We start from the raw sequence: 17,706 nt of genomic DNA on the forward strand, positions 1-17,706 counted from the left end.
TTGTTGGGAATAAGCCTCGTAAAGCTGGGGAAGAGTCACAGGATGGTATTAAATTATATTTTTTTATTAAGATAAATTCTTAGGACAAAATATTGTAATACTTATGCATCACCTATAGAGGGTTCACACAAGGGGCGTTCCAATTTCTATAAAATTATATCCCATTTTCATCTTAAAATTTCACCATTTGAAAAATTTCTTGTGGAGGTATAAACTTCGTTTTTTTTTTCAAATGAAAACCAACCACTTTATTGTAAATTTTTAAAAATATATATATATAATTCATTATTAATAATTATTTTGATGCATCAAAGTCGAATTCGAGCGAGTAGTTCTTGAGGTATTATAACCTTAAGTATTAAGTTAGTCCATAATAATAGACTTAGAGTGGCTTGGTGAAACGCGGTCGTATGCTCAATCTGCGGAGTCGCACTGAGCGTACGTACCGGCTGCAGTTGCTAGCTCCCGGATGGGTGACCACCCCGGATTTTTAGCAACATATCCTTGCCAGTTGCCAAACATACACAAACACGTGTTACAACCTTACCCACTTAAAAACCTACAAACAAATACATAAAAATAACCCCTACCGTACCACCCCACACTCAATTGCCTATGTTGCCGTGGGTTCCCCTTACAAAAAAAAATTAAAAAAATATAGACTTAGAACACATGGAGTCAATGATGAAAGTTAGATAAAAATGTAGGATACAATTTTTAGTATTATAAGAGTTGGACAGAGAGGTGTGACTAGGTCACACCGCTGTCACAGAGATAAAAAAATATATAGAATTAGTAAGTCGAAGCTATTAATGAACTATAAACATAAACAGTTCGAAATTAAAATTGTTTATTTATTTGGTTATTAACACATTTCGAGTAAATTAATACTAGCAATAGGTTTTCTATCTACACTATTATTTTTTCATTTACTCTACATATTATAGTTTATTACTCTAACAATATTATTTGAGTACTTCGACATTGTAATTTGATTAAGATAAATTTAAAATCAAAATAAATAAGTTGAATATGAATTATATTATAGCAATTAATATACTATAAATTTGCTAAATACTTATACCTATACTATAGTATAAATTCAACTTGCCTAGCTTACAATGTTCTTCATTTTTTAATTGGGTATTTTATTTTTATTTAAAATTGTGTTTATATTTTACTAACAAATTAATTTTTATTGTACATTGTACATTTTAAAATTGACTATATTAGGAGGCCCTTAAGCACTCAGCTCAATATTTGATAATTTAATATGCAGTAAACATTTTGAAAAAAACTAATCCAGCTCGTTTTAGTTAAAAAATATATATATATATGTAATGTATAATAATAATAATAACAATAAGGGAAGTCTCCTTAGGCGTTTTCTGTGTACATGTGCACTTACTAGGACACAGACCCTTTAAGATATAAAAATAAAAATAATTACGAATCTTATACTAACCACCTTCAAAAATATATGCGATCAATAACACCAAAAATTTAATTTTCCCGAATGAAGATCACGAATGCATAAAAATTCAAAAATATTATTTTGTTCAAAATATTTTATTTTTGTCTTAAATTAATTATAATGATGCTTGACTAATGCAGTAAGTGGTAATCCACAGTAAAATGATTTGTGTATCCATTTATCTGCTTTTGAAAATATATAATTTAAACGAAAAAATGTATACAATATTAAATTCTTATAAATATATTACAAGGCTTAATTTTGTTTGACTTACTTGAATTTAATTTGTACGATTAAAAAAAAAAAAAATTATTTTTTGGTTGCTTGCCGATTCTCAATAGTTAGTCGATGATCAAAATAAATAACGACAATATCGACAATATATTACTAATCCAAAAAACATGGTTTTCTAAATGTAATAAATGTATACAAAACATTATCATATACCCACAAAATCATAATAATATAAAATTGTAGCGTAGACAATAAAATATTTTATTTGAAACAAATTATTATTATTACGTACGCGTCTACTCGTTATGCGAAGTGCATCACAGTATTACATATATACACATATTATACCTACCTACTGGTGCACATGACAAGATTCGCAATGAACTTGTACCGCGCTCGTACGTCCCCCCGGGGGGTCATCGTGCGCGATATTTAGACAGTCTGGCGTCTTCGGTGGTGGGGGTATTGCGGCGCGCGCGTGCGGTCTCGTGTCCGTCTCGTCTAGTCGGTGGTACACGCGGTCTGTGCCGGTCCAACTCCCCTACGATACGCGCGCCTCGCGTGTTTTCCCTCAAAAATTAATAATATCGCCACGAATCAAAGTCGTAGTCGTCTAGGTATATCCAACAATAATAATTATTATATTATGTTATATTGTCACATTGGTATTATGATAAATTCAACAATTTCACGTCCAAGTGCGTGTCGTTGCATTTGCATCATTGTTTCGCATCATTGTTTTTAGTTTTTTTTATTTCATCTTCTCGGCAGTTCTTTTTTGTAGTTTTTCAATCCAAAATAATTGTCATATTACTCTCGATATATTATAATACGATATAATAATATACACAATATAACATGAGTTCGAAAACATCGGTCCGAGCGCCGACGGCCAAGTGGCCACTGATCGTAGCATTATCCGTCATGTCCACCGCGATCCTCGTGGCCACGATCACGTGGACGGCAATCGGCCACCTACAAGCGAAGTCCACTGAACGTTTCGACGGCACGGTCACAGAATTGGTCATTGCTGTCAATGACACGGTCGTTACTGAGTTCGATGAGCATTATTCACAATCTGGTAAGTACCCACCTATGCGTACCTACCTATTTACCTATTATATTATAAGTTTATACCTATAAAATTATACGTCTAATTATCATTGCTTTGGGATTTGGGGGCCGTAATAATCATAAAAAAAAAAAAATGTTTTCACCTACCTTAGGTACTATACATAACTGTGAGTTTAATTTAATTCAAATGTAAGCAAATCGAATTAAACAATATATTGTATACATACCGTATTAAAGCCTAATGAGATAGATTTTATGATTACGATTGCACTAGTTTTTATAATATTATTGTGCATATTTATTAATAATTCTTTCCAAGTATAAAAGTAATAAAAAAATAAGTGTAAAACAAAACTGTTTTTTTAGTAAATTTAACAAATGAAAACAATATTTTTTTATTTCTTTAAATTTAATATTTACCTATTTGATATATTTTTTGTTATTTAGAAAATTAAGTATACCTTCATAATATTTTAATTTCTCTGGAGAATTTTGTATGGTTTTGAGAGCCATATCCAAAAGTAGAAATAATACGAATAGAATTAAACTTAAAGGCTGTCTAAAAAATTATTTCGAACTAAATTATACTCAATATACGTGGGCGCATAAGTTCGCGTATACCATCTTGAGATGTTGCGAAATTTATGTTAATAATGAACGCATTTTAAATAGCTGATTTTAAATAGAAAAAATTACATTTCATTAGTATATTACCATTTACCTATTGGCTATTTTATATAGTTAAGTAGGAGTATCACAGTAAAATACCTTTTTTCAGAATAAAATACTTAAATATCTACTGAATTTATTAATTAAAAATTTTAATGAGGCACATGGACAATAATAAATTATTGCGTATATTTTTTTTAAATGTCCATAATATGTTATTGAGTGATAAAGTTATCAATTAAGAAATAATTTTGTTTTCGTGTATTTTAAAAGTTGATGAAATTTTATGATGGGTAATTAAAAATTGTGACTTACGATAAAATGTATTATATACCTACTTCTGATTTCAAGATTTAATTTGTTATTAAAACAGTGAAATTACTGGTTAATTAAGTTTTTTAAATATTCAAATATATGTATAAGCTTTGATGAAAAATGTTGGAATGTTTGAATTTTAGTTGGTAAAAAAAATACGTACTATTCTAAATAGTTCATTAAGAATTCAACTTAAATTTTGTTTGTAAAATGTTGTATTGCATTGTTAAGTATAGTAATTTTAAAATACCATTTAAAAAAAAATTGCCAAAAACATAATTATTGTATTCTCAGATTCATTATTTATGTTACATAATGCTGTTATGACCTAAATTAACATACCAATATAATATATAACCACACGTATGATCTATGTTAAAAAATTTAGGATAATTATATGAAATTATATAATATTATACATTATTATATTATATTATACATAATTTGAATACATTTATAAACTACTTATTAAAAGCATAAACAGTTTTATTCTTCGAATTGAATAAGAAAGTTACAATAAAATGTTAAATATTCTAGGTAAAGGTAATAGATAGCTAGCTGGCAGGTAACTATTAATAATTCATAACTGTAATAAGTGTTACAATTTTATAATGTACTTTCATTGCATAGGTACAAAATATAACATACAAATTATATAAATAATATAATAATAATTTTTTTTTATCAATATTCAATTGTGAGTTTTTTAAAATTAAAATAATTATTTAATTTGTCTTTATAGTTGCTTGAAAAGTAGTGATGTTTATAAAAGTAATAATAATAATTTTAATGTTAATTATTTAGAATAATAGAACAAATTAATTTATTTTAAATACTCGTATACCTACTATATTATGTACTAATCTTAATATGTTGAAATTTAAAAATAATTTTTATCTTACTTTTATTATATTATAAATTATGACACGCAAGATCCTGAACATGAAAATAAATATTGTGTTGTATATTTCTATACGTGTAATTATTATTGTTTAAAGTTGTTTTATTTAAAATAGAAAATTTAATATGAATTATTATTTTATTTATGAGAACTGTAATTTTAACATTAGGCATGTGCATATTTTTATACTTGGACAATTGTTATAATTGACTATTCTAAATAAATATGTTTAATGAAAAAAAAAAGCTTATATAGAACCGTTATGTAGACCTTGACAGAAATCTTTAGGAACATTGCAAATAATATTTCAACCGATTCGGAAACTTTTCTTTTTGTAAAATTGTATTTTTATCTTGGCAAAGAGCCATACATATCTAATCATTTCTTGCAGACATTTTATCGATGAAATGTTGATGTACTATTTTCATTATTTTAAATCTTTTCATCACCATTATTTTAATAGTTAAAAGATGATTTGTTGTTAATTGTCGTGATTAACTTTTAAATAATTATACAGGTATGAAGCTATTCATATTTTGTAAGCCCAATGGCCTATGCTGCCGAGGGCTCTTTCCTAATAAAAAAAAATTATACAGGTATATTATGATATATCAAAAATTGATTTTAGCCTATCGTTAAAAATATAATAATTTTTTCGATTTTGATTGTAAATGATTTGAAAATATTGAAACTATAATTTAAAGAGGTTCCACTTTATACTTACATTTTACACATGGTAATTAAACCAGATATTTCATCAATAATTAGCTCATTATTATACTTTATTTTATATTTATTAATTAAAAACGTACTTGACCCGTGGCACACCAATCCAGCATACCATCCCTCACGCTTGTATGTAGTACTGTAAAAATGAAATAGAGTTAACTTTCATTACAAAATCAACAAAACATAATATGCTACGTTTGACATAAAATACTTGATCACTTAAATTAATGTTGACTTTTAATTTATTTGATTAATAAAAAACAAAATAGTATTTTAAAAATGTATAATATGTATCATATTTATTAAGTTTTCAACACATTTTTTTACCACATATTCTGAATAAAAGAAATATTTTTCTGGGGTTTATTATTTACAATAATGTATCACATCTAAAAATGTGTTTAGTCTGATTGCCCGACACTGAATGTAATCTTAAGAGACAACCAGGAGACGTAGGCGTGGCTTGCACGGTCGCTAAACTATCGTTCTATGAACAAACTGTTTCCATTCAATAAGCAGACACACAACAGCACACTAAGTCTAAGTGCACATCTAGTTGTGTATAATATATTTGATCGAATTGGCAAAGGATAATAGGTATGTTTTATTTATAAAATATTCTTATGGTAATTAAAGCTGTACAGCAAAGTTTTATGTTAATATTTTAATTGCTATTGGTAATACGTTAACTTTAGCTGTTGTTATTTGATATTCCAATATGAGTTTATAAAATAAAACATCTGTGGTCTATTCCCAGATTGTAGTGTTTGAAAATTAAATTAATTTTTTAAATGTTTCAAATTATTTCTACAGTAAAGAAAAATATTAAAGCTGACCAATAGCGATGCTTAACCACAAATAACTATTCAATTTATTATTATAATTTTATTATATTTTTGACTAGGTATATTTTACATAAATATTTGTTTTGTTTCATTGATTTATACTTTTATATTTACATTTCCCCATCGTACCTATCGAATACTTAAAAGTTAATATCAATACTATTATATATACTTATACTTATACATATAATATAGTATGTATATGCCTATTATATCATATCGAAATATAATTTCAAGTTCTTTGACACTGATATTAACAATATTGTTATAATAATTATTGATAGTACCTATTATGTAAACAAAGATTTGAATTATTATTGAAATAATCAAGACATTATCATAATATTATTATGTGGGTTGCTTAATTTTTAGTTTAAAAATGTATGTTATCTGTAATCTGTTGTATTTTGATTCAATCCTTATGAACTCGTCTAGGTAAATTATCATAAATGTATTATTATATAGTGCATCACCTTGCGCAATACTGACCAATTTACTATTTGAATATTTAACTATTAACTGTAACTAAATACTACTTACAGCTGTTGTTGTATTAGTATTTTTTCATTGTACATATATATATTTTTTTGATTATATTTGTCTTTTAAATCTTCATAATAGCTAGTTACAACCATTTCCACGCACTTAATTTGTTTTTAATTTCAATTATAGGCCCGACGATTTTCTTCAATCAGTTAATCCATAATACTAATAATAATATAACTTTGTAATGTGTATCATTTATGTATAATAAATGTTTTCATAAAACTCTATCCGACGCGTACCGTGTGTCAAACACCACTCAAACGGTAGTCGTATAGCTGCGTGGCGCGTGAGAAATACGTCCACCGAACGAGTTACTAAAATATAATATCATACGCACACTTATAAGTTATAATGTATCATGATAAAATATATATAATATGGTATTACCTTCTTGACTGCATCTGCGTGAAGTAGGGGACATTGGCACATTGTAACCCACTGCGGCCCACTAACACTGCGCTTATAATATATAATTACGTTTGCGGCTGTCAACGCGAAGTCAGCGGATTGCTGCCACTGACCGACGACGGCCCCAAAAGTATTATGCACACGGATGCAATTTTACGGTGGCGAATTTTTTTCCTCCGACCGATAGTTTAATAATTATTATGTACGTCATGATAAAACACTATTAATATATACAGGGTGATCCGCATATACCAGGGTTATAACACTTATAACGGTAATTATCCTTTTATTTTCATGCTGCAGTTCGATTTTCTTAATTAAATAATATTTACATCTCATTTTTAGAAAAAAATAATAAAAATAATACACAATAATATAGGTAATTTAATTGCTTACAATTTGACGTAGTGCTTCTTATTTTTTTTTTATTAACAATATATATATATTTTTTATAAATAAAACGTTTTTAATGACGAACGTTTTAAAATTTATAGGTATGTGCGTTAAAAATGTCAACGGATAGATAACCCACAGAAGTGGTAGTTCACGCATAAATCACCAACATTTTTAATTCGTATTAGTAATAACAATTCATTCAATACTTATTTTAGACGACGATAATTTTTATAAATTATTTTGCTTCTGAAAATTTGAAACTAAAATTATTACTGCTAGAGGTTGTTGTTAAAATAATTTTTTTCTGTATAAAAATGTTGTGTTGTATAAATGCATAAGATACTTAAAGCTGTATAAAAACTTTTGAAAACTACACAATTTACTTGGAAAGTGTGTGCAGTCAGTAAAATGGATAGGAAGTGTACTTATGTCTATTTTATTATACATAGTATGAATACATAATATGACTTTAAATAAAAACGGAAAAATAAAATACACCTAAAGTACACTTCGAATTCAAATAAATTTGCGTTTCATGAGTGTACCTGACATATTATTATTATTTCTATATCGAATAGAATTGGATGTGTTTTCATGACAGTAGAAAAGAACGTTGCCTATGTCGGTTTCATTGACAGTTTGACGATGGTATACGATGTAAACTACGTCTTGTTAATATTACTGTATACGAAGATGCGATCGGTGAAGTGTTATTTGATGTTTTTTATTTCGAGTTCTTTCTTCTGATATGTAACAATAAAATGGTCTTGACAATCACTACCGATGATTTATAATATTTCACAGCAACGTCGACATTTTCATACTTATCCGCTACGAAGACTAGGACAACAATTTCTGGCAATACTGGAAATAACAAATAAAAAATAAATAATACGCATGGTTATATTTCTGAAAATATATAATACATCCAAAATTGAATTCATATTAAAACTCTGAAAATTGTCTCATATATTTTCAATTAACACTTCAAAGGTAAAAGTATAATAATTTATTTAATATAATCTTAAATCTAAAAAATATCAATTTGTATAATAAAATGTAAATCGTAAAAATGTAAAATTTTTGTAAAAAGCTATAATAACCTGTATAGTTGATGCTTAACAAATAATAATAAAAAAAAAAAAAAAAAATTTATTCAATATTAGTCATTTATACCAATGTTATTGTTTACATTACCTGACTGACTTAAAGTGGTATACAAACAACTTATTATCTAACCATCTTGACATTGAATTTTCAGTTTATAATTTTAATCTACTTCTGGTTAAAATTTTAACGAAGAAGAGTATATATGTTTTAATTTTGAGTAGACCAAGATTTATAAAGTTAAAAAATATATTTATCACGTGTACAGATATAACTTACGATCACCTACATCAAAAAAGAGAAAAATATGGTAATTAGGTTTATTAGAGTACTAGGTTTAATTAGTGTACAAACATTTTACGATTTTACATTTGTATCTACTGAAATAGAAAAATAATTAATAAGAACCTCATCACCCTTCATAAATAATTTACTGGCAATAGTAAAATAAACATGTTAGTCTTATTTAAAATGGAAAGAACTGTTATTTTTAGCTTGCAATTAATTTCAAATAATTTAATTAAAATTGTGTTTTTATTATTTATAGTCATGAATCTAGATGTATCAACTTATCATTTTTCGTATTTCAAATGTTTGTAGGTACGTAAAACATACTGTATTATTGTAAACATCAAAACAATTATTTTATTTAAAAGATTTAAAAAATAAAGTAATTATTACTGGACCTATACAAACAATACACAAGAAAATAATTAGTTTTGTGGTTCCATCCAGCCACAGAAAATATGTTAGGCTTATTCTCAAGTCTATAAAAATTAAAATATATTATTATTAATAAATGATTATTTATTATTTAAACCAAAAGTGTATTTAGAAATAACACAATACTACGCATAGGTAATGTTATTTATTGTGTATGTCTGCAACAGTTTCCAATCATACTAAAATAATTGTCGTCATTGATGTAATATGATACATATAATATGATATGCTATTTTATTCTATATTGTTTAAAATAGTCTATTAGAGAGTACAATATTATTATTATGCTCACCATAACTAAATGCTAATTTGGGAATTGATTTTATAATTAACTTCTATCTAATGAAAATATTAGAACACGCATACCTATATGGCATATTACACGTCATATCGAATGTATTGAATCTTTTCAACATCGAGGAACACAATATCGTCAATATCATACAAATCACTATTATTGTTATTATTATACATGTGCATACTGCCGCCCCATACGAGCTGATTGTATATAATATATCTTGTGCTTAAGCTTGCATGTCATATACATTTTTCTGCTGGTAACTGGACTCGTTATAGATGGAAAATAATTTTTTTTCATATAATCGAGTGATAAAGCTCTAAAAGTTCCACATAAATCTATCTATTGATTTTAATTTGAGTCTTTAAAATTAGTATACATTGGAGAGGTCAATATTTTCAATAATCTCAGATATTTAATACCTGTTACTTGTTGTTACTCTTGTAGTTTTACATAACGTAAGAAAAAACTACCGATGACTATTAACGCGAACCTTTTTTTATATAACACTATAACAGAGCACAATGTTTAAACCGAGATTCGGTCAGAGCGTAATCATTTTTCGAATGTGTATTGATCAAATTATATTTATCTCAAAAACTTCACATTCCTGGACTTTCGACTTTACAATATGCTTATTTTAGATGTAAGACAAAGACAAAGACATATGTTAGTGAACAACATAAATACCTTTTAAAAGTATATATAGTTACTGTTGAAGTAAGTGAATTATATTGTTTATAATTAATTTATGTGAAAATGCGTTTTCAGAAAAATATTGAGATTGATGTATTGGTGAATATTTTATTCGTCTAATAAAAATAGGTTAACGAAGATGGTTAAATATATTGTTTATTTTATTACTAATTATTAATATTATTGCAAAACAATATTTACGAATCGGAAAATCTAACTATCCATAAAATAATAATATAACTCTTTCTTAGTTATGGCATTATTCTATACGTAGCCAGATGCTGTATGAATTAAAAATAGTCGAATGTCAGATGACATACAATGTCTATATAGGTACCTGCGTAATCCATGGGGAGCAGTCTAAAGGTTATTATTTATACACAGAAGTCTTACATATGACTATAATTTGTTCACGTCAATGATTAATGGTCAACAATGTAAAATGAGTAAAATGGACCGAAAAGAATGAAAAAATAAAAACAGCGGGAGCTGTAGAGACAAAACAACAGGTTTCATTAATTGTTTGGGGTTATAATACGCGGTACCTAGGTAGTAAACAAACGGATACGGGTTTACCCCGTGCACTGACAATGTTGATACACAGACAGAGGGGGGATATTTCGTAAAATGTATTATATTAATATTATGTATACGGACGACCGATGAAAGAACATAAATCATGTAGTCATAAGTTGAGGAAATATTATAATATTTCACTGTGTAGTAATGAACGCCGTGTGTGAAGAAAGTCGTTTTCAAAAAGTTATTTCAATTTAATTTGTTTTATACTATACTCTTTATTATTATGTGAGCACAGAGCATTGAGAGTGCTCACAACATATGAATATGATTTTTATTTTTATTTTTCTGAACCTACATACCTAACAATTTATGTCACAAACTCACAACCACATCCGGCCGGTGTATAAAATATAAACTTGAAACTTTATACACTTACAACTTTATATGCTCGGTTTTACTCATCAGTAAGGATTTTTCCATTTTATTTCCTTTATGTTTTAAATAAAATCAGTACGTTATACTTTAAGGGCCGTTGTTATAATGTCCAGTTAAGTGTCAGTTAAAACTAACCGGTAGAATTCTATCGGTCAACTCATGATAAATATGTCCCAAAGTACATATTATTAGGTATTTCTTATTAGTTATTAAAAAAATGTATTATATTCTTATTACGAATTATTAGTTAACACAGTTGTCTAGCTATGTTCTAGAGCTTAGTAGTACTCTCATATTATTAATTCCAATATTGTGATTATATAATAAATTAACCTAACTAAGTTAGGTCCATGTTTGAAAACAACGAATTATTATTAAGAAGTTATCAAAATTATGAAAAATAGATTAACTACCTAACACGGGCGTTTTTATTAAATGTTTAGATTTTCAAAAAAGTTCATAATTAATGAAAACAATATTGCAAACAATTTAAATATTTAATAATTTTGTAACGTAAAGAATAAAAAGCGGGTAAGTCGTTGTCGCTCTGCTGTACAGTAGGTTACAAGTGGGTTACTGTAATGGATGGAATTAAATTTGAATCCAATGATATATCATTATGACTAGAGCCCGGAATTATATTCTTTAAAAATAGCCAAAATAAGATGTTAATATTCTCTTAAAAAGTTGAAAATATTCTTCTAATATTCTTTAAAAATCATAATAAAATATGCCAATAATAAGCTTTTTGCTTGGAGCTAGTTGTTTTTGTGTAGTAATTCCATTTTTTGTCGCGCATTGTTATCTTAGATAAGTCACATATCTTATATGCTACAGTGGATTACAGCACATTACTACGTAGGGTATAACAATCGTATATACCAGGGATGGGCAACTCAAAGTAACTAGCTGGTCACTTTTAAGTACTTTAAAATTTAGCGGGCCGCAGTGCATAGGAAAAAGCAAAAAAAAAAGGTCCTTCAAATTCACTAACATTTATTTTTTATCTTTATTTATTTATATTTACAATTTATTATTTAATGTGATACTTGAGGATGAAGTTTTATATGCCCATACCTGGTATATACGATGGATGATGGTATATAAATATATAGTATATTTTCAATATCATATCATTATCACTATTATCGGACATAATATAATTTATATTATTTACGTCACTGCAACCAAAAATATCGAACATCTATACAAATTAATCGATATATTCTCTAATATTCTTTATTATACGAAATATTCTTTTAATTTGAAATATTCTCAAATATGCAAAAAAAACTTTTGCCATTATTACACCTGTTTCATGATTCGTAAAGATTTCGAACCCGCGTCTGACTGCATAGACTCATAAAAAATATGCAAAAGAATATAATTCCGGGCTCTAATTATGACATTGTATACAAAAATCGATTCTGAGCGGAAACGGTTTATCTGTCTAGGATATATTATAGATTATTAAAAATTTTAAAATCTTAAATTTATAAAGAAGATTTATTATGAATTTCTAGCTTAAAATAATTTGCGAATTTTCGTGATTTTTACGTATTTTGTCAAAATTCAAACTTTGAATGCTTATAAAAAAAAATGTGACCATGATTTTATTTTATTTTTCAACTGCTATATTCTAACAATTATATGTTAGGAGTTTTGTATTAAGTTTTCAAGCTTTTCTACTCAACAAATAAATTTTTATCGATATTAATTTAAAAAAAAACTAATAATGATCGAAAATTGTATATACCTATAAATAGTTCAACTTAAGTCGACATTTTTTAAAAATTGCATGGTGGATAGAATATACTTATATATGTATACATTCGGTGAAAATTTCATACGCCTATGGTCATTTGTTTTAATGTTGCATCAAAAACCAAAATCGAAGCATTTTTACTGCCCGAAACGTGGTGATACTGATGACAGACACAAAAGAAAAATCACACATCATTGTAAAATCAATAATCAATACATTCCTCGTTCCACTTAGAACCTAAAATATTAAAAAATAATAACTCCTCAGAATATAAACAATGATTTTCTTAATTAGTTTTACTATGATATTAAATATGTTGTGATACCTTAATTTTTAACGTGACATTTTAGAATCTTTGAAAAACAGGGACTGCGGTTTTTACTTCTTAGTATGATTCGTATAGACTAGATAATTTTTTTAGTATTTTTCCTTCTTAATGTGCAGCAATAAAAAGACGAATATCAAAATAACTATAAAATATTTAAACATGAACGTAGCTCACTATAATATTATATTTTGATAAAAAAAATATTGTTTACTATAGAGTATTATATTTTTAAACATTTAAATAAAATAAATATAATGTTATACATAGTTTGTTTTATCTGAATGAAAGAAAAGTGTACTACATAGATGCCTGTAAATTTGTTTTTAATATTAATTTTATGTTATTATTTATTAGACATATTCAACATCTTGTTAAAATTAAAAAGTTTATATTAAAAATATTATTCAAAATAATTTTGTCTTTGATGAATTATATCCATATATATATTGTGCATTCGATTATTTGATATGACGGAAAAGACAAGTAAAATTTTTTAAAACCTAACAGGCATTTAGGTCATTCAATAATATTTATACTCTGACAACTCTCTATTTCTTTTATCAACTTATTCATAAGCGTAGACAGACAGTAAATTACCATAGTGCTCATGAATATATTCTGCTGTGTAAATTAAATAATAATAATAATAATAATAATAATGGTACTAATCTCTTAAATTATGTGTATAAATGACACCTTATTTAAGTAATACCATTTGTCAAAATGGCAACGATTTTCAAGTAACATTATTTTCATCGTGTAATTCAATCGAATCGATATTTTGAACAACTACTGTGAAAATGATACAATAAATAAATAAATAAAAATCAAAAGGTGTATATTTTTCATAATCATATTTTATCTGAGTTGTTCTTATTGTTATATTTTGAAACAGATTGAATAAAACATTGAAAAAAAAAAGGTGTATTAATAACCGAATAATAATATTCACGCTTTCAGTTTTAAAACTATTTAGGTTCATGTTTGTGGAAATTTGCATTAAGTCACTATACATATTCCATGGTAAATTTATTAACGCATGATGTGTGTCTATGTTTTTAGTTCGTATTCATTTTTACAGTGTACCTACCTATATTAATAAATTCTATTAATTTGGTATAATTATTATAGTTTTAGTATTTTTTTTCTTCATATAATATTAAATCTTAAATTTGTGATACATAATTTTATTATTATATTATACAGTTGTAGTTACTTAAATATAATATATTAATATTACAAATATGTATTTAGTACATCATTAAAAATATATATAAATAAAGATCATTTTTTATGGACTATTGCACATATTTTATGATATCTATAATTATTGTATTCTACAATATTGTGCAAAGATTTATTTTCTTGATTATTTACTAATTTTATTGTTGATTAATAATTAAAATCGAAATTGAACATTGTACATGATTCCTTACGTATAGGCACCTTTATTTTAAAATTTAAATACAGAAAAATTAGTTCAACGAGCTCTTTATTATATAGGCATTAAATTCGTTAGATATCTTTTTTCAGTCTCTAATGCTCGTTATTTTTATATGTACCTGTACCTATACATTTTTTTTCTTATCTAAGCAATATTATTACACTAGGTAAGTATTTAGTACACGCGCTGTATGACATGGGTATCTACTACAATTACACTAGTATTAATAGAATACTATATTGAATAATAATAATAATAATGAGTAATCAGAGTGGTTCTTATCTCCGAGTTACATACGTACATAAATTGTTATACTCTCATATTATTCTGTCGAATCGCATAAAAAATCGATTTATTTAATAGAGTTCACTAAAATTTATTGGACCAACGGTGGGCCACTAAATTTTGTTATCAAGTGATAGCTTATGAAAATCAAAATTAGATTTAGTCCTTTATTATAAAATTAATTATTTGACACTAAAACTATAGTGATTACAACAGATTTTTTAGCAGAATTATTGTTCTATACTTAGGTATATATCATAATATTATTATGAAATAAAATAAGTATATTTTTTATTAAAATACAGCTATTAACTAAGGATGTTTCTGTTTGTTTTGAATAAAAAAAAATACGTATAAAGAACAATTAATATAACTTAACATTATATGTATAGCACTAATAATTAAGTAGTCGAAGTGAAATAAAGATCAATTGAATAAAAAAAATTGAGTAAATAAATTATTTTTCAAATACGCCCGTAGTGCGTGTGAATTATTAAAAATTCGCTCCGGTAGGTACAAAAAGAACAGTTGATTGCTATCATAACCAAGAAGGAGCAAAACTGTTATCAGATATTTAGACAGCTAGTCTACTGTATAGTTTTTTTTTTTTTGATATTAATTTTAAATTATATATACAGAGAATGTAAAATATAAGTTATCTTAACTTAATTTAATTTGTCTATTTGAAATGTTGTTTTTACTTTAAATTATGGTATTAATAGTTTTCATTTTCATCAACATTTTATTTAATTCGTATTACACTCATACTATTAAATGATTATTAGGTATTATTTTTCAACATTACATATATTCAATTAAAACAAGTATTTATTACCATTAGGTATAATTTAAGAGTGCATTACACGTGGTTTCGAAGTCAATTATTAAATTATATTAGATTAATTTAGATTTGATGACTCAATTAAGTAATTAATAAGAGTGGAAATGCGCTGCAATTTTGTAATGTAGACGTTCAAAGAAAAAAAATAATAAACATATACCTAATTATACTATATCTATACCTATAGTTAGTTATAACTAACTTATTTTATACTTTTATTTTGTAAGTACTACATATACTACAGAGTGGAACAGTGAAAAAGGTGATTATTTTACTATACAGTTAGAGACGAAAATCATTCTCTTTATTACCTCACACTGTATTACATAGACTATGATTTACATTAATTTTATTTTTAATATATATATATATATATATGTATAATACAATTTGATACATTTTTTTATAATAAGACATTTTAACCAGTTTGGTTAAGTATAAGTATTTTACAGAAATTTATATTATTTTTATAATTTATCTATATAAATGTAAAGTTTATCATATTATTATGAAAAATAATTGAAAATTAAAAATTAATATTTACGTATTTTTATAATGGTTTAGTAGTTAAATTTATATTACTTACAACAATCACAACATAATATTTAAACGACTCAATATTATTTTTGTTATTATGTAAAGTCGTCTAGTTTTATTGGTTGAAATACAATATTACTATATTTATTTTATACTACCTACCTATATTATAGTTAATAAAATAAGTGTACGATTTCGTAGTATTTCGTTGAATGAGATCTAGAGTCCAATGAATGAATGAAAAAAAAAACAATAATTGCTCAATGTTAAACACAACATATGGTCAGCGTTTCGCTATTACCCAGAACCAGCAGTAAAAATTATAGAAAGGGGAGAAAAATTGATGTCCAAGCCAAAAATTCCACACAGTGTTATGGGATTCGTCCTTAAACTAATAGGTAGTGATAAATGACAAGGTCAAGTGTGAATATTGTGTAGGTATAAGATTATGTTCGAAATAGGATAAGAGTTGCGAAGACATTAATTTTTGTCAAATTATTAATAATATAATATATTGTATCGTAATGTATGCGTAATTTAATTTAAAGAGAAAAATCATATTAGCTAGGAGTACCTATTTAAGTAATTAGAAAAGAACTATTAAATTTGAAGTATTTCTACGTATAATGATAAAATAAAATTAAAAATTGAATGGAGTTTTTTTTTAATTGTACATAATATACCCTCGGCAACATAGGCCATTGTGCTTAAAGCGATATGAATCGACTTTTATGATTCACTAAAGTCAATGAATTATTATTTTTATTATTTTTATCATTATGATGATTAGGTACCTCGCGTTCGTTCAATTAATTGGATTAATTTTACATCATAGTTAATTATTCGGATTTACCTATAGAATACTCATGAGTAATAATATACCTAATAAGAGATAAATGTTTATAATGCGTACAATATATACATAAAAAATAAAAACCGAACTAATTATTTCATCGTGGGAGGGAACTGATTGTTTTTCTTCCATCAATTCAGAAATTTACAGGTATTTAAAAAAAATAATTGGCTTTGAACGGAGTAAGAGTTGAACATTTATTATATTTAGCCTGATGACAGCATACCTAGAAAGATCAAAAAATTGCAGGACATTGCTGCAAGTATATTATGTACAGATTT

The 17,706-nt window shown here is 26.0% G+C and overlaps 1 protein-coding gene and 1 long non-coding RNA gene across 3 annotated transcripts in view; one reads left to right on the forward strand and one right to left on the reverse strand.

The window, feature by feature from the left end:
- The first annotated feature begins 2,210 nt into the window (after positions 1–2,210).
- Positions 2,211–17,706, forward strand: part of AdamTS-A (ADAM metallopeptidase with thrombospondin type 1 motif A) — a 100,410-nt gene continuing 84,914 nt past the window's right edge. Inside the window, exon 1 of one of the 2 annotated variants that reach the window (XM_089225918.1) lies at positions 2,211–2,789. In XM_089225918.1, the coding sequence (XP_089082044.1) occupies positions 2,567–2,789 (223 nt within the window). In that variant the 5' untranslated portion in view covers positions 2,211–2,566. Of the gene's footprint in view, positions 2,790–5,901; positions 5,994–17,706 lie in introns of those variants that run through there. The other variant, XM_089225919.1, reaches the window with a different exon arrangement.
- On the reverse strand, positions 4,826–7,074 carry LOC149056243 (uncharacterized). Its single transcript, XR_016191426.1, has 3 exons — positions 6,782–7,074; positions 5,480–5,532; positions 4,826–5,241 (listed from the first exon to the last, which is right to left on the reverse strand). It is a non-coding gene; the product is annotated as an uncharacterized LOC149056243 (long non-coding RNA).

Source organism: Diuraphis noxia, unplaced genomic scaffold (genome assembly GCF_037042655.1).
Source record: "Diuraphis noxia isolate RWA-SAM2 unplaced genomic scaffold, SU_Dnox_SAM2 contig0004, whole genome shotgun sequence".
NCBI classification, from domain to species: Eukaryota; Metazoa; Arthropoda; class Insecta; order Hemiptera; family Aphididae; genus Diuraphis; species Diuraphis noxia.